This window comes from Canis aureus, chromosome 1 (genome assembly GCF_053574225.1).
Source record: "Canis aureus isolate CA01 chromosome 1, VMU_Caureus_v.1.0, whole genome shotgun sequence".
Taxonomy (NCBI): domain Eukaryota; kingdom Metazoa; phylum Chordata; class Mammalia; order Carnivora; family Canidae; genus Canis; species Canis aureus.
This window is the reverse complement of record NC_135611.1, coordinates 36,360,170-36,383,546: the sequence shown is the minus strand read 5'-3', so window position 1 is coordinate 36,383,546 and position 23,377 is coordinate 36,360,170. Positions and strand designations below refer to the sequence as shown.

The 23,377-nt window shown below is 37.6% G+C and overlaps 1 protein-coding gene across 9 annotated transcripts in view; it reads right to left on the bottom strand.

Moving 5' to 3' along the window:
* The window catches only part of UTRN (utrophin), a 505,421-nt gene that overhangs the window by 348,497 nt on the left and 133,547 nt on the right, over positions 1-23,377 (bottom strand). For all 9 annotated transcript variants that reach the window (XM_077895925.1, XM_077895964.1, XM_077895934.1 and 6 more), the window contains 11 exons: positions 23,177-23,358; positions 22,308-22,458; positions 20,943-21,062; positions 19,005-19,106; positions 15,461-15,568; positions 14,995-15,174; positions 13,953-14,122; positions 9,700-9,823; positions 6,479-6,566; positions 946-1,187; positions 603-783 (listed from right to left, as the gene is read on the bottom strand). In XM_077895925.1, the coding sequence (XP_077752051.1) occupies positions 603-783; positions 946-1,187; positions 6,479-6,566; positions 9,700-9,823; positions 13,953-14,122; positions 14,995-15,174; positions 15,461-15,568; positions 19,005-19,106; positions 20,943-21,062; positions 22,308-22,458; positions 23,177-23,358 (1,648 nt within the window). The remainder of the gene's footprint in view (positions 1-602; positions 784-945; positions 1,188-6,478; positions 6,567-9,699; positions 9,824-13,952; positions 14,123-14,994; positions 15,175-15,460; positions 15,569-19,004; positions 19,107-20,942; positions 21,063-22,307; positions 22,459-23,176; positions 23,359-23,377) is intronic.

The following is a 23,377-nucleotide window of genomic DNA, read 5'->3' as shown; positions in this document are numbered from 1 at the left end:
GCTCAGGTCATGATCTCAGGGTTGTAAGATCAAGCCCCACATTGAGCCCAGCATGGAACGTGCTTAAGATATTCTCTCTCTGTCTCCCCCCGCCAGCCCCTCCCTCCCTCTAATAAGTAAGTAAATAAATAAATACATAAATAATTTCAGACTCTGAAAGATAAACATAATTTCTTTTCTAAGAGGAAAAGGTATTGCCAAAACCTGAACCATTCTGAGCAAACAGAAGTGATCATTCTTTTTAGCCCTACTAGTATTGATATTAGCCGGCCTCCTTCAGTAAAAGGGAAGAACAGTACCCTCTAAAAAAACTCCTTAAAAATTATTATATCCTTTAAAAAAATTATTATGTCCTAGTAGCATGATTTTAGAGCAGGTGAAAGCTGTTTGTACTTTTCTAAATAAGTGTGAATCCAAGGAATATTAAGAATATACTTTAAGACCCCGAACAGTAGCAGGCACAGAGGAAAACAAAATGTGGCTGGTGCAAAACAAGCAAGTGTGCTCTTTGTCTAAATATCAAGGGTAATTTTTTAATTACAGCAAACTGAGAGAGAAGATAGTAGAGTCATCTAATAAGAAAGCCAAAAGAATGGGTTTACCATTCTCCAGCTGTTGCTGACGATGCTCTAACTCCTGTCGCACAGCTTGGTAACGGCCCAGAAGGCTCTCGAAGCCCTGCTGGACAAAATCTGGAGCCAAAGGCCGAGACTTCAGAGCTAAGCAATAGGCACGCGCCATTTCAATCTTGGGGTGGAGGCCCAGGAGATCTGTCAACTCCCGCTACAAAAGAGAAAATTGGGTCACGGAACTCATTGAAGATAACTATCCTCACAGAAAGTTAATCAGAGCAGCATTAACCTAAAGTTCATAATAAAAGTAGCATTCTTTAAATACAGGACTAGGCAGAGAATGCTTTCATGTTCTGGATGATTCTTTCTTTACCTGACAGGAGTCCTTCAAACTTGGCAAGGGCCGCTGAGGAGCTTCTAAAAAGGGAGTGTGTTTTACCCACTCCTCCTTTGTCTTTACGATCTTTTCGAGATCATCAAGCTGCTTAAAGTAAGCATTTATATCTTCCTGTAGCTGAATTTTTCTTGCCAGATCTTCCAAATGCTGTGATATATCCTTCCATTCTGAGAACACCTTCTCCAGAACATTTTTTATTTCTTCTGTAGGAATACCCTCTATGCAGACATAAAAAATAAGCAGACACTACATATGTTATTATAAAACTTGTTTTGAATTTGTTATAAACATTCTAGCCTATTCAAAATAATGAGGTGATGTCACATATAATGATCACTTCCTTAAGTCCCTTCTAACATAACAACAAAATTATAATGATGCCGTTAAGAATAACTACGCTTCATTCTCTGGCTGAGATGGGAGAGGGGGAGCTTGAAATAGCAATTCAGGAGTAGTACTGCCATCACAAAAGGCACATCAGTGGAGCTGCAACCATGGCTTCTTATATAGAGTATGTGCATTGTATCACTTTGCTAGCTTCTAGACAGAAGCAGGGAAATATAATGAATTATGTAGACTTGTCTGAAGTTCTGAGGTAAGAAGGTAAACCTTCTATCATCACAAAAAAAGACAGTTGGCTAAACAATTGAGGAGCTCAAAAGATTCTTTGGTGACCAAACCACAGTGTCATAAGAATTGCAAAATGGATGGCAAGAACTAGTGCATGGAGCAACCTGTTGAGTGTAGGAGCACCTAGCCAGCAGCCAGGCCCAAGAGGTATCAGCAAGCCTATTGGGCATGCCACACATTGACCAGAAAATACCAAAATATCAACACAGTGGTAAGACGATCTACTTCAGAAACACAACAGGGAAAAAAAATGCCATTATGTTTATTACTGAAATCTTACAATTTTGTCTCATATATTTGAAAGGTAAAAAATGGAGAAATAATAGTTATATGTAATAATAAGTTTTATCACAGTCCTTCCCTTAATATGAAATACACCAAATCACTGAAAATAACTATGAAAAAGTATAGAAAATCTACAAAGGAATCTTTATCTCCTTAGGAGGGCATGCATGTTGAAAGAATGGGCTTACCATCTTTATTATTTGAGTAGGAGGGGAAAAAAGAATGGTGCTTTGTAAATAGATGCGATTGAAATCAGGGTAATAAGAGCTCTAAGGAATAAAATGGCATGTAAAACAAAAGGTCACTTATGACTCACAGCCGATGCAATTTTTAAAATACTACAACACACTGTATCCACTGAAAATTAGAAATGCAAACATGACACGACATAATCTGAATACACCACCCATGTCAGTTGCTGAGGTTCACTAGCCAGCATCATACAGGTTATAGAATATTAGGCCCAAGCAAATCGTTCACACCACGTCCAAGTTCATTTATCTCTATTAATAGGGTCATAAACAAAACAATTCACCATTTTCCTAACAACCCAACTGAACAATGGTGATCCAGGCTCTGCTTCTGTCAGGTCATTTATATTCTAAGAGGGCAAAGGTATAACATCAGCCACTTTACATTCATGTCAGGGTAATTTGTGCTAAACAATAAAGAAGGATTAAACTGCTAAAATCTGGGGCCACCTGAGGGCCCAGCAGTTGAGCGTCTGCCTTTAGCTCAGGGTGTGATCCTGGGGTCCTGGGATCAAGTCCTGCATCAGGCTCCTTGCTGGGAGCCTGCTTCTCCCTCTGCCTATGTCTCTGCCTCTCTTTCTGTGTTTCTCATGAATAAATAAATAAAATCTTTAAAAAAAAATGAAAATAAACTGGTAAAATTTTGAGATGGAAAATATCACCACTCATCTAGAAAACAAGGAAGAGGTAGTTATTCACTGATAATACATCACAATTCATTCATTTTGCCTCTTCAAACCAATTCTCAAAATTTAAATCTTCCTTCCTCTAAGCTTAAGATATTGTAAGTTGGATAGACATCAAGTAGTAAGTAAAGCATAATTTTCACATCAAGCAAGGAAAACTATATATTGTCTTTTAAAATAATGGTTTTGCTCCCAGAGATCCTGAGTTATAAATTTTCTATTTCTACAGGATATTCAACTCTTAAATGACTAATCAAAAGCCCAAATCGATAGACTGTCATCTTATTACTAAAAGGAATAAAATATAACATACTCCTGCCACTTACTCTCACCTGACTATATTTTTCAATCTATCACTATTAGAATCTAGGGAAATTTGGGGCAGCCCGGGTAGCTCAGCGGTTTAGCGCCCCCTTCAGCCCAGGGCCTGATCCTGGACCCGGGATCGAGTCCCACATCAGGCTCCCGCATGGAGCCTGCTTCGCCCTCTGCCTGTGTCTCTGCCTCTCTCTCTCTCTCTCTCTCTTTCTCTTTCTCTCTCTCCCCCACCCTCTTTCTGTGTCTTAGGAATAAATAAAATCTTTAAAAAAAAAAAAAAAGAATCTAGGGAAATTTAAAAAACATAGGACCACTATCAAATTCCATAGGCTAGTCATAGTAAACATCAATTCATAAAGCCATATTATCCAAATGCCTAACTACTCTACTTTATTAGCTCACAATCTCTAGGAAAAAGATAAGGCTGAACCAAGAAAACCGAATAAAACAGCCACAAAAGATAAATGAAACAGAAAATTTCATTGTTTAAAATGTTTCTATGTTTTACAAGATACCACAAAGCAATTCAAATGCACTTGGCAGAAAAGTCCCATCAAATTTCAGTGTGGTATGACTTCTGATGAACTAGTTTGAGGAAATCAGTGACATGATTATTGGAACATTTGTTTTACCAAAGGACTGAGTCACTTATCTACATCCTGACCCAGGCAGGCTCTGGCCAAATTACACTCTTTTAAAAACACCCTCTATGCTAACTATCTGTGTTCTAGGATTTATTTCAAATTGCTTGGGGAAAATGGCCAAGATGAGGGGAGCAGCAAGAGGGACCCAATTGTGCTTTCATTTCTGTTCAACAGTTCTGGTTTATAAGAGCAGTAGGATTAAGAGCACTAAAACCATATGGAGAAAAATAATATACAATACTATAAAATTAGAATAATAGATAAAATGGGAAGACACTGGGGAAGATTTTTAAAATTCATTTTTATTCTCTAACACATAGACACTCTTCAAAAAGCAAGACATTAAACCCAGAACATAAACACCCTATTAAGATCAATACCCCATTGCCATTCCCACCTCATCTTAAATGTGTCTTTTAAAATAAATTAAATTAGGGAGTGCCGGAGTGGTTCAGTCAGTTAAGCAGCTGCCCCCCCCCCTTTTTTTTAAGATCTCATCTATTCATGAGAGACACAAGAAAGAGAGGCAGAGACATAGGCAGAGAGAGAAGCAGGCTCCCCATGGGGAGCCCAATGTGGGACTTGATCTCAGGACTCCGGAATCATGCCCTGAGCCAAAGGCAGACGCTCAACCACTGAGCCACCCAGATGCCCTGCAGCTGGCTCTTCATTTCAGCTCAGGTCATGGTCTTTGGGTCCTAGGATCAAGCCCCCTCTCTCCCACATCTGGCTGTGTACTCAGCAGGGAGTCTATTTCAGGATTGTCTTGTTCCCTCTACCTCTCCTTCTCCCTTCTCTCTCTCTAAAATAATTAAGTTAATCTTTAAAAAAATAAGTACATAAATAAAAATTAGTATCCTCTAATGAATGCATTTCCAGTCCTACCAATGTTCCAAAAACATACAAAATACAAAGGGTTTCCCATGAAATTAAACAAGTCTGCATTACATCACAAAATTCGTTCCTTTACAAAACCATCAATGACATATCCTCTGATATTGCACTTGATATTTTACAAGGAACATTTTCACATGAACTTAGTTTCCAGAGTATATATTTTAGGGGATGCCTTTTCACAATAAGAACACATGCAACAAAAGCTGTACTCTGCTAGTGAAAACCCACTCTATTTATTTAAAAAAAAAAAAAGAAAGAAAGAAAGAAAGAAAGAAAGAAAGAAAGAAAGAAAGAAAGAAATTAAGCTATACTAACATCTATGAATTGACACTGGTATTTTTGCATAATTTCCAAATAAATGGACATATATTAGACACACACATATTTTCGTGTATAAGTGTATGTGTGTCCATAGTTTGTATGTGTATATAATTAATTTACATTTTTTTAAATGCAGAGGCAAAAATAATCTAAAGTTTTTAAAAATGTTATTTTGAGGAGGGGTGACTGATCCATCAGACACCAGGGAACTTCCTGGACAGATAGAAATTTTCCATATATTGCTATATGCATACGGGCTGTCAAAACAGCACATTTAGGTTTCATGTATTTCAATGTAAGTAAAATTTACTTTTTATTTTTTTAAAGATTTAATTATTCATTTGAAAGAGAGAGAGAGCTGACAAGTAAGAGTGGGGAAGCAGAGAAAAAGGGTCAAGCAGACTCCCTGCTGAGGGCAGAGCCCAATGACCTGAGCTGAAATCAAGCGTCTGATGCTTAACTGACTGAGCCACCCAGGTGGCCTATAAATTTTATTTTAGAAAACTATAAACAACAATGATAATAATACCCAGAAAGTGGGAAATGAGTAGAAGTATAGATAATTCAAGAATGGCAGGATACCATTAATTACTGAAGCTGGGTAATTGGTACAAAGAGGTTCATTACACTATTCTGTTTGTGCTATATATATTTACATTTTCCAGAATGAAAAGTTAAAAAAAAAAAAAAGACTAAAAATCACTACACTGAAAATTCTTGTCAAACTAATATTCTGCCTTGGGTGTACATGGCTTTTGTCAAAGAATATTGCAGCAGTCTTCCAAAGCATTTACCATCACTGGAATAAGGAATAGGACTTACAAGAAAGGTCTTTCAGAGCTAGACCAAAGAAAGTTTCATATGTAAAGCTGATAGGAAAAATATTTATCTTTATACAACCCTGAGTAACTGAGGGCTAATGGTAAAGAAAAAAAAAAGTCCTTAAATACAGGTAAAAATTTCAAATACAAGTAACAACTTCATCAAGTTTAACTATAAAAAGATACCTGCACTAAATTAATATACTAATTTAAAAGTGATAAAAATTGAACAACCTTAATGAATTCACTTCAATACAACTTCATTTCCCAAATATTGCCAAAGTAAAATTTTCTGTTGCCACCCCTCTCCAAAAAAATTCCTAATATATAACCCCAAAGGAAGAGATTTTAAAATCTTCCACAACAGTGAATTTCAACTATTCAGCTAAGCTATCAGAGTTTTAGGTTGTCTGACTCTATAAAGCAGAACAACTTCCCTTTTATCTGTTTTATAAAAACTTTAGCATAGGATTTCATTTGAAAAAAAAAAAAACTGTTACCTAAAAAAAATTTTTGAAAACCACTTGTCTAAAAAAAAGTCTAAACCACTTGTAAAAAAAGAGGTTACAGTGTTAAATGTGTAATTTGTCAAACTGTAAATATTATTCAATGCTACCATCTAAAAAACATTTTTTTAAAAAAGATAAGGGTCTCACCTTTCCCCATTTGCTCCAAAAGGACTTGTCCAGTTTGGTTTAATTCATCCAGTCTGGGGCTTCTTTCTGTCTGTTCTTTTTCTAATCCCTGAAAATAAAATCCCAACATAAGAATACTGCAAACTTTCTTCTCAATGAATGCAATGTTCACGCTATTCTAAGTTTCATGGTTCATGCCTTCCTGCATTCCCTTTCAGTGTTATAGTCAAGGTTGACACAGGAGAAATACTACAAGACAAAACTATGCAATTCCAGGCTGCCTTACAAAATTTCAAAGCTGATTAAATTTCAAAAGGCAAATTTAAACAAATAACACAAACACACAAAATTTTGGTGACTTAAAAAAAAAACTTTGATTACTTTTATAAGAAAAAAATTGTACATTTATAGTTCCTATCAAGAGGGAACAATTAAAATTAGTGTTTTAGATCCAGGATATCTATTTACATACATAACCTCAATGTTTATGCCACACAATAAAAATAACAGTTTAGGCAAATTAACTGAATATTCTATAACAGAGATCACTGGACAAAAATTAACATGAAAAATAGAAATATTTTGAGCCTATTATTTGTTGATATTATATTAAGTTTAGGATCTACTGCAGACTTCAACCACAACCATAATTCTTATATAATTTCTAAACTATGACAATCTGCTTTGGGACCCAAACTAAAGCATTTTGTTCCTTATGTTTGAAGAATGGTACTTAATATTTATGTCTCTATAGTTTGATATTCTCAATGTCCCTATATCTCAAAGACAGGGAAGACAAAATCTTTCCAGAACTAGTAAGAAAGGGTTGAACAAAATCACACACACACACGTATGCATGAACACTCAATATCTGATATTTCTCCCATTCCTCAATCCACAACTGATAAAATTAACTACTCAAATAGTGCCCATAAGAGCACAATCAAAACTTCTAGGCATATTATTTCAACCAGACAATCCAGAGAAGAATCCTTCTAACTTCTGTACATAAAAGCACTAGCAAATAAACAATCCTACTTTGAGCTGCACAGCTTTAATGTGACTAATTCACAAAGATTAAGAAATAACAAGAGATTCAAAGAAACACCACTTGTTTTTGTTAAACCAAGTATCAATGCAAAAAGTCACCAACAAACTGAAGAATTATGACCTGTTTTATACAAATTGATTTTTTTGCTACTTTCTGTGGTGATAGATTGAACTATGGATCCTCCACCCAGGTGAGGCAGCAGTTGGAACAAGGCAGTTCTTCATTAAAACACAATTAAGCTGATCTTTCCCCAATTTGCAAGAAAAATTAGAGATTAAAGTGATAGTTAACTTCTCTTCATGTTACATTTTGCCAACTCTTTTGGCATCCATCTATCACTACTTGTCTAAAACAACAAAATAAATGAACCTACAAATATTAAAGGAAAACGAGTGAACTACCAATCATGCCTTCCAGTAACAAACACAGTGGTTATTTTCATCCCCTCCAATATTATAGTAACAATCTAGGAGTAAAATTGCTTGTAGATAGGATGGAATTTAACTTATTAATATTTTTTGGATAAAGATCACTGTAACTTCCAAATCCTCTGCTTTGAGAATAGGGTTGTTAAATGCTCATTATTATCATCTATTGGTTTTTCAGCACTGTAAGAAGCATATGAAATGATGCACCACAGCTGTCCTTTCTGACCTCCTGACTCCCTACTCAGAGGGCTCAGATAATGGTGCTTCCAGGCTAACAACCTCCCACATCCCCCTTTCCACAGCCATCATTCATTCCTTCCTTCCATCAGCCAACAACTTTGCTGAGTGCCGAAAATAGGGGGTTCGATGGGGAATTATCCTCACTTCTAAGCACTCACAGGCAGGCATAGAAACAAATAATGACATAAATGCAATAAGGGCTTTCACCAGGGTATGGTCAAAGCAACATGGAAGTCCAAAGATGAATCACTTAACTCTTCCTAATGAGGCTGAAAGAGGTTTATTGGAGTAGAAGGCTTTTCAACCACACAGCACAAAGGCTTAATAAGGGTCATTCTGAGCATGGAAAACAGCACGTGCTGAAGGTAGAGGATGAGAAAAGAGCAGGATTCAGGAGGGCTGTAAGCTCAGGGCGCATGTCAGGGACATATCGATTCTGTCCCCGTGGCAGTGGAAAGCCATTAGTTGCAACCACAGGAGCCACCTAATCAGATTTATATTTACAATGCAATGATAAGATAGAAGTCAGTCTGAACTTCTCACCTAAACATATGTCAACCAGGGTCTGACTCCAAACCGCCTCTCCAACCTTAACTCTCCACTACTTTTACACATACACCTAGCACTAAACAGAACAACAACAACAAAAACTATTACAACATACTTGTTCACCTTCATGCCTCTGCTGAGGGGCACCCCTGCCTGCTGTGCCTTCCCATCCAGCTCCAAGCATGTCCCTTCTGATTCTAGCATGATGCTACCTCCCCCTCTGGACTTCACCAGTGAACAGAGATAACTGCCATCCTGGCCTCCTCTCAACCACCATGGTACTACCACTTTCTGGCTTAGATCACTGATATTTATCTACATCTTGTTTTGGAAATGTTCTCCAAACTCTTCACAGACAAACTCCATCATCAACGTAGACCAGATGGACTACAGACGTGCACTAGGTGTTGAAACACTTCATGAAATGATGCACACACACTTAATGAACACCAAAGACATAAGTCACTACAATCTCCTGTCACAATTTACAATAACACACGTGAGGTTCAAAGTTGTAGAGTTAAGATCTCAGACATTTTAACAGTATTTATTTTTTGAATGTGTCTCTTCTCTAAAGAAAACATATCAAAGGGATTTTGAGAATTGAAATAATTTGTTATATTCAGAAAGCAAAATATCTTCAGCATACACAAAGTCATAAATTATTAGGGACTAGATTAAGGTAGATCTAATCAATGTAAAAAATACTAATAACTGGATCACCTTAGAAGTGTTCCTTCCTGTACATCTCAGAGGTTAAGAAAAAAGAGGCAAAAAAATTCTTCCCTCCACACAAGGATCTGAATGCCAGCCAGCTTGACTTATTCAAAATTTACTACAGTGTTCTAACAGCTACCTTCTGGCTACATTTATTTTACAGGAAGCCTTTGGATCCCATCACACCTTTATGTCAACAGCAAATCAAACCCGATGAAATATTTTATTCACTAGGATATTTTTGTTTTATGTTTTACCTTCAACTTCTTTTTCATTTCTGAAGTCTCTTGCATCTTCTTATACCCTTTTATCTCTGCAGCCTGAATGGCAGTCTTTGATTTCAAAATGCAGTTCAACAGTTCTGCACTTACAGCATCAAACCTGATTTAAGATTCAAATGTTACTATTTGTCATTCCTAACCTTCTATTGTTTCACCGGGTTCAAGATAGAGAGCATGCAAAATACCCACCAGGCACGTGTTCTAAATATTCCTCAAAAAAAGGCAACACAGACATAGAGTAACCACACAAAATAAAATCACACAATTACAATTAAAAGTTTGATAAGAGGAATCGTATTGTAACGTTAACAAATAGTTTTTTAAATACTTAAATAATTTTTAAACTTTGTAAGAAATCACTTGTATTTTAACAAATAGTTTTTTAAATACTTATATAATTTTTAAACTTTGTAAGAAATCACTTGTATTTTTATAAACTGTAGAAAAGGAAAAAGATTTGATTAGAAAATAACAGAAAAACAGCAGGTACAGATAGTCTTAAAGTTAATGCCTTCTTTACTTTAACATAGTAATTGAGTCCAGCATATGCCAGGCACTTTCTTTTTTTAAGATTTTATTTATTTATTTGAGAGGGGAAGAGATAATGAGAGCAAGCGACAGAGAGCAAGAGCACAACAGTAGTGTGAGGGAGAAGCAGACTCCCTGCTGAGCAGGGAGCCTGTATAGAGCTCCCATTCCAGGACCCTGGGATCATGGATCATGCCTTAAGCTGAAGGCAGACACTCAACCACTGAGCCACCCAGGTGCCCCTGGACCAGGCTCTTGAAACAAAGGTGAATCAGACACAATCCCAGCCCTTATGGAGCTTCTGATCTAGTAGGAGCAATGGAAAGTACCAAGCAATCACAAGAGGTGCTAATTCCAGGAATTCATAGTAATGGCTCCTAATTCAGTCAGGAAGGGATGGCCTCATGGAGCACAACAGCAGCATTATGCACAGGACTTTTCCTTGCAAAGGGAGAACAAAGAAAAGGAGGACCACTCTCTGCACACAGCAAGTGGCTAGGCATGGCTGGAATCGTGAGTACCCAGCAGGGAAGATCAACTGCCCATGTGGCAGAGAGCCACACCAGCCAGTTCCTGGAAGGCCCTGCAAGACTGATTAAGGAGTCTGGGCACAATCGAAGGGCAACAGAGAGCCAGTGAAGGCTTAAAAGCACAGGACTGGCATGATTGTATTTATCTTCTAGTGTTCACTGAGCAGAAAGAATAAAGAGAGGCTAGAACAGCAAATAATAGGCTGCGGTAGTACCAGCAGCCAGAACTGAAACATGACGATAGTAAGGAAAAAGCATGGACAAACCCAAGAAGGCCCTTGGAAACCAGTGAGGAGGGGCAAGAGAGAAGCACTCACAGGTTGTCGGCCACATGCCCGGCCCTTTGCTAAGGGCTTTGCGTGTATTATTAACTCAGGTAATCCTCTCAACAACCCTGAGATGCCTTTACTATTATTATCCCTTTAAATGCAAAAAAAAAAAACAAAACAAAACAAAAAAAAACAAAACTGAGCTCATGGAGGTTTGAAATGACTGCCCCGGACCATGAAGCTATAGATGGTGGAGCTTGGGTTCAAACCAGGCAATCCATCCTTCTCACCAGTATACTTCCCACAGGCCTTCTCAAAACAACTTCTGGGTAATTTTAGGTACTTTAAGGTAAGTACAGGTTGTCTGATTCTTTTTGGGTTACAGCTTAACGTGTTTCTAGTGAATTATGAATATTTGGCTTTTACAGAGCAGGAATGGTCTCAGGTCGTGTTAACAGAGATCTCAATTATATGAAAGAGTTGTCCCTCTGGACCTTGAGCTGGTAAAAAAAAAAAAAAAAAAAAGCCACCAGCAGCACCAAGAGAAGGGGAAATAAACTGCCATTTCTGAAACATGTATTAGAAACTATACTAAGCTGGCATCTGCTCTGACAGCCCATTTTAAGACCAGCCAATAGCTGTTCCTACAGCAGACTGAAACTATTAAAGGGTCTGGAAGACATCTAATACCCAGCATGGTTAAGGATACTCTACACTGTAGGCCAACATAAATGGAAACATGAAAACCCCTTCCGTACTGATGAGGCACCTACTGAAGAGGGCCCAAAAGCAGAACTAGTATACATGGGTAGATGTGGAGGGGGTGGACTTTGGCTGCCCATAAAACTAACCTTTCTTGGGGATCCCTGGTTGGCGCAGTGGTTTAGCGCCTGCCTTTGGCCCAGGGCGCGATCCTGAAGACCCGGGATCGAATCCCACATCGGGCTCCCAGTGCATGGAGCCTGCTTCTCCCTCTGCCTTTGTTTCTGCCTCTCTCTCTCTGTGTGTGACTATCATAAATAAATAAATTAAAAAAAAAAAACTAACCTTTCTAATAATGAGATCTCACTGCCTTTTATCATAATGATCTGCATATACACTAGCTCCTATTTGCCCAGGAATTAACTGAAGGAAGTTCTGCATCAATCAAATCATGGACTGGAAGACTGGTACTCACAGCTGGTTGCCCAATCAACACACACTCCCTTCCCCACACTTCTCTCTGCTGTCCAGTCCTCCAGAACACAATTACAGAAGCCAAAAAGGCCAGCCAGCGAGTCTCAACCTCCCATGCATCCAAAGGGCTGGGCAAGTGACTGACTAATGGCCAGTGAGACCACGGGGGAAGTTAGCCCATGTCTTCCAGGCAGAGTCTTTCTCCCTGATTTAAAAAAGGAGAGAGAGAGGGAGAGGGAGAGGGGGAGAGGGAGGTGGAGAGACGGAGAGGGAGAGGGAGAGAGGGAGAGGGAAGAAAAAAGACAAATAAGGGAAAACTGCCCTTCCTACACATATTTCAGGTTATACAAAGATGTTATACCCAGTGCTCCAGCAGGATCTTGGGACCATGAGAGGACAAGCCTGATGGTAAAAGCCAAAGGACCTGGAAAGGCAGGTGGCAGGAGGCCAAACCCCACCATCCCATCAAAATGCCCTGTCTCCAGATTTATTGTAATGTGACTTGATGACCTCACTGTTTAGGTCACTTTTGGTACAGCATTCTGTTTCTTGCAGCAGAACACACTCTCTACAACATGATGGTGTTTAAGGTATTAGAGTTATGCCGCCCCCTCCCAGTCTTTTACAACCTTCCCTGCTTCTGAATGCATGGAGTCAACACTGGAGGGACACCCCACCAGATCTACCTGGCAGAAAATAAACACTCAGATAAAAGATCTATGGCAATTTGAACATCAGAAGCATCTTCTTCCTGGGCTGCCTTGGCTCCAAAAGCAAAGGCCCCACTGCCGGCGCTTGCACCTTGGAGGTACTCTGGGGGTACAGGGAGATGCTGGTGGGAGACCGAAACACAGCCTTATGATCAAAATGAAAATCATCCAGTAAAATTGGAATCCCACTTCGCCTAACAAAAGCTACATTGGGGAAATCATATCATTTTTATTCGGGCCCAAAATAATTGCCCATTTAGCCAAGCACTGGGATTCTCCCATAAAAGGGAGAGAATAGAAGGGCTGATGTACGGCGCTGCTGCTATAGCCCATGTGAGGTACATTACCGGGCTGTCACACAGCACAGCTCAACAGAGTAGCTGCCATTAGGAAATGTTCAATTTCCATCAGCTGTGATTAGTCCTTTTCTAAAGAGCCTGAGTTTCCTCTGAATCAATAAGACACAAAAAAGACATTTTATGTCAAAGATGGATCTTTAAGCCGAACATAAAGAATGTGTTAGTGAATCTGACAAAAGAATTAACAAAGGAAGAAAGAAAATGTGGGTAAGTATGAGGGGGAGGGAGACTACAAAGGAATGACTACCCTGCATTAAGTATTTTTGAATGGCATGAAGAGGTGCAGAGAATAAGGAGCTCTGTCTAAAGCAAAACAGACAAGATTCTCACAGTGAAAGAAAGAATAAATGAGGAATCACAGACAGTCCCATCCTCCCAAGGTAGACAATGGAAAGGAAGAAGGAAGGGTTCTGTCACACAGAACCCAATATGTGTTCCAGATTGAATACAGGATAAATAAAATCACCTGAGACCATTTAGATGCCTAGCCAGAGTGGAGGAGAACACTCAAAAGACTCAGGGGTTTGTTACGGGTTGAATTTCCATAACAATTACATCTAAAAAAAAATTACATCTAAGACTGCATATGATTAGTGATCAGTACAAAAGACATGATGGGCAGTACAATATTTAGAAAATTCCTCTATCTGTTCTCACTTTTTCTTAGCTTCAATATCCACAGGAATCTGTCTCTTCTTTGGGGGAGGAGGAGGAGGCAGTTCTTGCTTAGACCTTTTTGTAGTTACTTGTTCTCTTATGCGAACAGTCTCCAGAAGATCTTTCTGAGGAATTTGGGACATCCCCAGCTTTGCCACAGCCTGAGTCACCTGAAGTATATAAATCAGCCAGATGTTTTAAGGTTTTGTCACAGCTTTATTGAGATATAATTCACATGCCATGTCATTCTCCCTTTGAAAATACACAGTTCAGTAGTTATCATTTTTTTCAGAGTTGTGCAACCATCCATACATTCTCACCACAGAACAGTTTTATCATTTCCTCAAAAGAAACTCCATACCTATTAATAGTCCACCACTCCATCCACTCTCCCCCACCAGGCTCTGGTGACTTCTAATCTACTTACTATCTCTACGGATATGCCTACTTGGGACATTTTGTATAGAAAGAGTTACAGTGCTTTTAATCTTGTGCATGGCTTCTTGTGGTTAATGTAACATTTTCCAGATTCATTCACATTGCAACATGTGTCAGTACTTCATGCTTTTTAACTGCCAAATAATATTCCATTGCATGAATATACCATATTTGTTTATCCATCCATCTATCTATGGGACATTTGGGCGGCTTCACTTTTGCACTATTATAAATGATACTGCTATGAACATCCACGTACAAACCAAAGTTGTACTTTCAATCAATTCACTAATATATTTTTTAAATTAATATGATTATTTATGATTTAAAGATGATTTAATGGATTCATGTCTAAGTGTCATCAGTTTACTAAGAGTTAAATTACTGGATATTAAGGAGTGTGTTGAAGATCTATTAAAATTTACTGCAGAACAGTAAAGATTTTTTATATGTCAATTTTCAATACTATGGTAAGAGAGGTGCAAGAAACCTTCTCTTTACTTTGCAGTTTACCTACTATTCTTTTATTTCATAAAAACTAAAACTAACCTGAATATTTAATTTCTACTTCATGGTACAACATACAATCCAAAGCAAAAAGTACCTGGTTAGAGGAATCTTCTAGTCTCTGAACCAAAGAATCCCATCTCTGAGTTAGTTCCTCTGAGTCACTGTTGATCTTCTTAGATGCCTTGGGATTATCAACTAATTGACCCACATCCTGGCCAATCTCACTTAGCTGATCCAATGCCTGACGTTTCATTTCCATGTCTTCCTTCAAAATCTAGGATTTCAAATATTTATTAGATGATTCCCTCTTAAAAGGACTCTCTCTATATTCCTGCTCCTCAGTCAGGAAATGTAAACATACATTTTATAGTAAAATGTATTGGCCATGCAGTTCACTAACACTAAAACAGAAGAGTCCCGGTTCTAGATCATTACTGGGCAGAATTCTAGTGTTGGGTAATGGGTCATAATCTGTATTCACTAAACTGCATTAACTAATGATATAACACATTAGAATATCACAGGCTGTCAAGACAGATGCTGACACTGACACCACTTACAGCCAATCGTCGGATGCTGACACTTAGTTCCTTTTGGTCTTTGAAGTTGCTCGTCTGGACTTTATTTAAAGCCTCTTCTTTTTCAGTTAGCCAAGCTTTCAACAAGCACTACAAGTAATAACAAAAGTTAGAAAGAAATATATTTGGAGAATCATTGGTAATTCAATTCAATCAAGTCCCCAAATCTCTAACTTTTATGCCAGTTGAGGCCTCACTCTTACCTAGGGTAGGAAGGACTTAAAATAACCAAGGTCGAGGCATGAATGGCCTAGAAATACATCTTTCTTGAATATATTATTCTTCTCAGATTTGCAACAGATCATCCTGACACTAGCCCCAGACCTGGGTAATTAAACCTTATTCTCAGGGAGGTAGGTGGATCTAAAAAGCTAAGTTCAACAACTGTCCAAATCTCCAAAAGAATCATACATCATAACTCTCTCGAGGCAGAAGGTAGCTTGGAAATCGTCCTGTCCCAGACCCTCATTTTAGGGACTACAGAGAGATAAGCCATTATATATCCAAGATCACTTGGCTAGTTAATGAGAGAATCAGATCAAAGACTCACATCCTAAAGCCAATGGTTTTTCCATAGAATCATTCAGGAAAACCACACTAATGTTCCAGATTCAGCAGCAATTGTGATGAGAAGATAAAGTTTAAGGATAGTCCAAAATCAACATAAAGATATTTAAACCTCACTGATCAGCATGCAGAAGATGTTTAACAATGTACAAAGATAAACATGAAAGAGGTATGGAAAACCATATGGCTACTTGGGATAATTCTTCCCAAAATATAATATCTGCTGCAAAAGCTCTTTTCTATATAGTTGGAGGGAAAAATCTTGGGTCTGTGTTAGCAGTGGAATCAATTCTTTCTCCAGCTGTTTTATTTATCATTTTATTTAACCACTATTCCTTTCCTGTATATTATGCCAAAAAAATGAAGATTAAGAAATTAAATAGCAAATACAGATCCTGTCCTCAATAGAGTGAAGCTGATAAAATATGTACAGAAATAACTGTGGCAAAAGAAAGTACAAATATCGCAAAACATGTATATAATAGCTTATTTTGTATTTATAATATATAAAAATATGTATTATATAATATAAAATATAGTATTATATAATGGTGTCTGCATTATATTTTAATCTGGTAATTAAATACATACAAACACACACACACACACACACACACACATTAAATGTTACAGCAATTCTAAAGAAGATGAGATGACTTCCAGTTTCAGGATAGTGGGGGAGAGAGAGGTAGTTTACAGATGATTTCATGTTCCTTGAGGAAGAAGAGAACTCAAAAATAAAATTTAAAATTAAAAAACTGGTAAAAAGACATTCCATAGCAGATATCACACCTTAAAAGCAGAGAGGCTATAAAACAAATGAAATACACTCTTTCAAAAACACGAGAACCAAACAATACCACAAACCACAAGGAATCTGTGATGTGCTGTGCACTGGGAATAGAACAGTGAAAAAAAGAAACAGCACTAATCTCATAGCATTGACAATCTAGGAATGGGTCACAAAGTGGGAATTCAGGGTTTGAACCTAGGTACATGGAAGGAAGGAGGGAAAATTAAAGTTGGAAAAGTAGGTTGGAATCTTTTATGGGATATCCTGCGTGCCACACTTAAAATCAGTCTATCTTGCATAAGGTTGGAACTAATTCTCAGAGCCCATTTCTATTTTTTTCTTAAGATTTTATTTATTTATCCATGAGAGACACAGAGAGAGACAGAGGCAGAGATACAGGCAGAGGAAGTAGCAGGCTCCATGCAGGGAGCCCAATGTGGGCCTTGATACCAGGACCCCAGGATCACGCCCTGGGCCAAAGGCAGACGTGCCTAACCACTGAGCCACCCGGGCATCCCCCAGAGCCCATTTCTAACTAACTTAAAGCCTCTGCAACCAAGTGAAAGATAGTCCTTGAAAGACTTCTTTAGTTCAGATTCCATTTTCTTTGGTCTCCTTCCATGCAAAAGCAAATTATCTCTGTATTAAGTGCCAATGTTGGCTCCAACTCTGCATCTTTTTTTTTTCCAATTCTACATCTAAACAAGCTTCTTCCATCCCTAACACTAGTAGAAAGCCATTCAAAGGTTAGTTTTAAATCTAAAGTAATACAAATGGCTAAAATACTAGTCAATCCCTAGTTTTAAAATATTTTTAATTGAAAAATTCAAAGTATTTTCAAATTTAAAATTATTTTCCTTGGTAGAAGAATAACACAATGGTTTTCTCTAGCAATCAATGTCTCCCATTGTCATTACTGAAGGAAAATTTAATTATTCTCTATGACTCTTTGAATAAAAGGGTCCAAGTAAATGTAAACATTTATGAAGTGAAATGTAAATATTTCAGAAGTTAGAATAAGATTCATCAAAGGATCCTTAATAAGAAAATTCTGGCCAAAGGTTGGGGGCAGGAGGTAGTGATTAACAATTTATACTGGGACAAATTTTGCAACCTACTCTTTAAGATGTTCTCTCTGCCACCATATTTAGTAAACCACAAAACATCATACACTTGTTTTTATCCCTTGAAAAGAATATAGTTGCTTTTTGTGGATAGAAATAAAATGCATTTAAAAGAATCTAAATGGACACTGAAATGTGGGAATAAAGTATCTGCTTATTTTCTAAAACCACAAATGTTTGACATTTTGGGAGAAAAGTTTTGCTTATTTGTATTCTGTTTTGATTGTTGCTCTTCTGGAAGGATGGAAGATGGGCAAAGGGCCACCAATCCCACTGAAAACTTAAATTGGCAGCTTTGTGCCAAAAGTTCATTTGCTATAGTAATCCTTATTAAAAAAAAAATACAGTATTGGCCCAGTATTAAATTAATAGTGTTGCTAAATAATATTTTCTTATTAATTTCAGTAGTTACTCTGGTTAAAAATCAAGAAAAATTGTGATTTAAAATTCACAAAGCATTGAATGGATTCATTTATGCATTATGCATTTTTTACTGAGCTAAACGTGATAGGCACTACTAGGTTGACAAGTTCAAACACAACACCCAACACAAATACAATAAAAAATCATCATCATGAAAGTAGAATGTCTAAATATATTCTAAATTCTAAATAATGAACACATCAAATTAAGTGTTACTACAATAAAGCCATATAATATGATTTCTATAAATAAGCTACTTAATCAGTTATAAAATGCACAGAAATCTGATTTTGAAAATAATAAACATTACTTGTATATTTTATTTTTTTTTTAAACTTTTATTTATTTATGATAGGCACACAGTGAAAGAGAGAGAGAGGCAGAGACACAGGCAGAGGGAGAAGCAGGCTCCATGCACCGGGAGCCCGACGTGGGATTCGATCCCAGGTCTCCAGGACCGCGCCCTGGGCCAAAGGCAGGCGCCAAACCGCTGCGCCACCCAGGGATCCCTGTATATTTTATTTTTAAAGGAAAATAAACAAGTTTATCATAATGCCATAATTAAAGAGAGGTTACTTTTCACCATCTGTCTTGCCCATTACGGATGACAGCTTCATACCTGTTCTTCTAATAATTCCTGCCACAATATATTAATTTCTTGTAGCCTACTCCAACGTTCCTCTGTCCAACGGCACACTGCTGTCCAGCGTTCACCAAGTTTCTAGGAAGGGAAGAAACCATCCTTGGTCAACAGAACCATAAAAAATAATGATCCTTAAAGAAATTCATGACATCTGTAGCTCTTTACAATACAGTAGAAATTTATGAATATTGTTAATAAAAATTGCTTTAAAATAATACAGACAAATCCTATAAATTTATAGATGAGAAAAACTGATTTCCAATAGAATTTAACTGTTCCTTATTACATAGCAAGAAAGTGGTACAACTAGAACTCTGCTCTTTAACTTTTGACTCTCAGTCCTTGCTCTTTCCGTATCAGTAGTTTTTATATGGAAGTTGACATTTTTCCACATACCTTCAAAACAGAGCATACTTATCTACTTTTTGTGCTTCAAATTTTTCAGGCTGTCATGATCTTTTCAAAAATTCATTGCATCAATTAACCACCTTTTACATGCCATGAAAATTTTCATATGTAACAGCAAAATTACGAAAAAAAAATTTAACCTTATAAAAATTGTTTTGAGTTTCTATAAGATTTTTTAAAATGCTTGATTTGTTCTATTCATGTTATGCAAAAATCAAGAACAGAATCTTAGAGGTGTTAGCAATGCTAAATAAATAAATTTCGTTGTTTAAAAATCATTATTCATGATGACTTTCCCAACAAATTATTTTATTACCATTTTATAAATAATGATTACCATTATGTTATATTTAATTTCTGTATTATTTATATGTTCAAAAAAATCATTTAATTCATATTGTACTGTTTCAATATTTAACACCAGAGTGAGCTTTGTAGAATACGAAGAGTAGCGAAGTTAGAGCCAAAAGACAGGTCTCTGGTCTTGCCATAAAAATTCATTGCCTGCTTAAAGCTCAGTGGCATCATGTGACCTTTCTGAATTTCAATCTCCCCACTACTAAACAGGCAAGACATGAATGCCTAGCTCTCAGGTTACTGTAATAACTAAGTACTACCACACCAAAAAGTCTCCCAACCAGTGGCCAACTCTAAATGTTACAAAAGAAAAAATTTCATATAAGATTATAGTCTGAAAGTGACTGAAAATCATTTGGTAATCATTTCAGGTAATCCAAATACTGTTCAAATAAAATGCCAATAAATCTCTTATTAAAGGCTTAGGGATGCCTGGGTGGCTCAGTGGTTTATCCTTTGCCTTCAGCTCAGGGAGTGATCCTGGGGTCCCAGGATTGAGTCTCACATCAGGCTCCTCACAGGGAGCTTGCTTCTCCCTCTGCCTATGCCTATGTCTCTGCCCCTCTCTCTCTCTGTGTCTCTCATGAATATATAAATAAAATCTTAAAAAAAAAGATTTATACACTAATGACTTTGTGCAAAAAGCAGCAATTTGTTGGGGTTCCCAAAATTACTGTACAAATAGTTTTACAAAGAATCAGGGATATTCAGTCCTACACAGCTGAAATCCTCAAACTTCAATACACCCAGAGGTGCAGACCCCCAGGCCCCTCTTCCAGTGATTTAGGTCTGTGTGGAGCCCAGGAATCTACATCCTAACGAAGTCTTCAAGCAATTCTGGGCAAGAAGTCTGTCTGCAGGGCACCCGTTGAAATAAGTTCTTATCCTTCCTGATCTTGTTTTCATTTTGCATGAGGAAGGTGGTGACCACAAGCAGCCCTGCCCATCCACCCCAAAGGCAGCAAGAAAAGAAAGATACCGAGGTATTCCTGTAAACCCACAGGCTGGCAGACCCCCACTGGGAAGTACAAACTAAAGGTTAGCGTACTCCCCAAAATGACCAGTGAGACAGGAGCTGAAGAACAGAAGTGCCATCTCAAGGTTTCAGACCACAGGTCCTTGCGAACATCCCATCTCCAGGTTCCATACCTGTAACTGATCTTCCAGAACAGCAGTGGCACTCTCACCACTGTTTTCATCAACAATCACCACCATGTGTGTTAGTGAATTTACCTTCACCTGTTCCGCCTCAAGATCATTTTGCAAATGCTGGATAAAAAAAAAAAAAAAAAAAAAAATTAAGGTACATGGTAATTTCTACTCTCTTCACATTTACCTATTTAAAATCCACTCAGCTGTCAATAGTAATTAAGGACAATTAATGAGGCATCGTGTTTAAATTTCTGATCATTACCCTAAGTGTTCTACTAATGAAACAAGGCCCTGATACATCTTTACATTTCATTATGAACCAAAGCAGGTTGAAAATGCAGTGCCATAACAGATCATAAACAGCATTCCATCACTCTTATTACAAGTTCTAACAAAAAAAAAAAACAAAAAAACAAAAAACAACAACAAAAAAAGTGGAATAGCCAAGCCATCACTTGAGTAAATATATTAGAAATTAAGATAAGTATGTAGAATTTGTAAGACAAAAAAAAAAAAAAACTTATACAGAGTCAGATCATTTAAGTGAAGCAAAATGTAAGGTGAGAGAGGTAAGGAGAATGCTACTGGAAAGTCAGAAGCTGTTCAGATTAGCTACCCAGGAAAGCAATTCAGGATATATGGACCTTCCATTCTCCCCTTTTCTGTAGGAAGAGCACAATAAGCCATAAGATGTCTGTATACAGGTGATCTATTTAAATGCTATCAACAGTGTTGGCAAATGCCTCTTGAGTTATGCTTAATCTATCTCTGAAGTTTTATCAGTTATCTAATCAGTTATCTTGATACTCCACTGAAAAATATAACTCATCAAATAATTTGCTGAGATGCTATTTCACTCTGCCTTTCCTTGACTATGAAAAGTTATCTTCTAAGTTGGTGACCAAATTAAGTTGCCTACCAAATTTCGATTTATCATCTAATGCTTGATGCCCTACTACATCACAGAATCAGATGTGCTCCTAAAGCACAGCTTTCATTAAAGGATTAGGTACAGACAAATCTAAGGGTTTGACTCTTTCCCCACACCCTGCATTAATGTCAACAGACTAGGGTCCTTAACCACTTACAGGTCCAAAACGAAAACCCTTGAGAGCTTTATGAATGCTAAGTACTTTCATAAGAAAACTACACATACCTCTATAACATTTTACCTGAACTTTCATCCATGACTTAAGAAAGTCACATCCCCACCGACTCCACCCTATCAGACACTGAATAGAAGAGAACACTGAACAAAGTGTCCCATCTCTGCACTAATGATAGAAGCCATCAGCCCCTGAGAAGGCTAAGTGCTGCCTTTTTATATCTGATACAGTATAAAGAAATATGAGCCAGATTTACTTTATGATCTTCTAGTAGCTTTTGTAGGGATTTTAAATCATCATCCAGGGGGCAGGTTTCCATCTTCTGAATGCGTTCTTCTGTGAGTGTTAACCAGGCAGAGAGCTGTTGCAACTGCTTCTTTTGTAGTTCCATCAACACATCATGCAGCCTGTCCAGAGACAAACACACATCAGCCCCACTCCTCTTTCCCTTTGCAAAAGCAAACACATGCTCCAGGCACCAAAGAAATGGGGCAGGAGAATGCAGTTTTGTCTAACCATTTGAAGTACCATTTAGTCTTTAAATAGAGAAACAAGAAAAAACTTTTACTTTCTTCCTAAATGGAGTCAATTAAATGCAGTCAAAGGATGCAAAAAACAGTCCCCTCTATTCATATCAGAATCATTGTTTCTTCAATCCGGAATTCCTGCTTATTAAATAGGTGGAAATGGCAATGGAATACAGCTTGCTCCTTAATATACAATCCATGAAATAAAATGAACCACGGGGGTGGGGGGGAGGCTGCTCTAAAAAGTGTTACAAGATGGGGTTGTAGATAAATACTACACAGCCCTGTCTTCATATTGAGTACATGGTTAGCCGATTCCCATTTTAATACTGGGAAGAGACAACTGTCCAGATGACACGTTTTCTCCTTTTTTTGCTAATTTCTGTATTCCAACCTTTACCTTTCTCATTCGGCTAACGTATCACAGGGGAAACAAAGATCACACAAAATCCAAATAATGTTACCAAAAGAACGGGGCAGATTTTACAAGGCAAGTTCTGAAATGATCTTGTCTTCACAGACACTCAGGCTTTCACTAAAGCTACAGTAGGCAAGTCAGTGGACAGAATAACGCATCGATTTCTTTGCTTCCACTCACCGGGACTGTCTGTTCATACTATCCACCCTGAGTGCCTCCCATCTAGCATTTAGCAGGGTCATTTGTTCCTGAATTTCAAATTCCTCTTCATCTGACAGAGTTCCTTGCGTTATCAGCTGGTTTCCTGCCTGCAGGACACTGCCCACACTGCTCTGGTGCGCTGTCAGCTCCATCATAAAAGCCTAGAAAGGTACATCATTA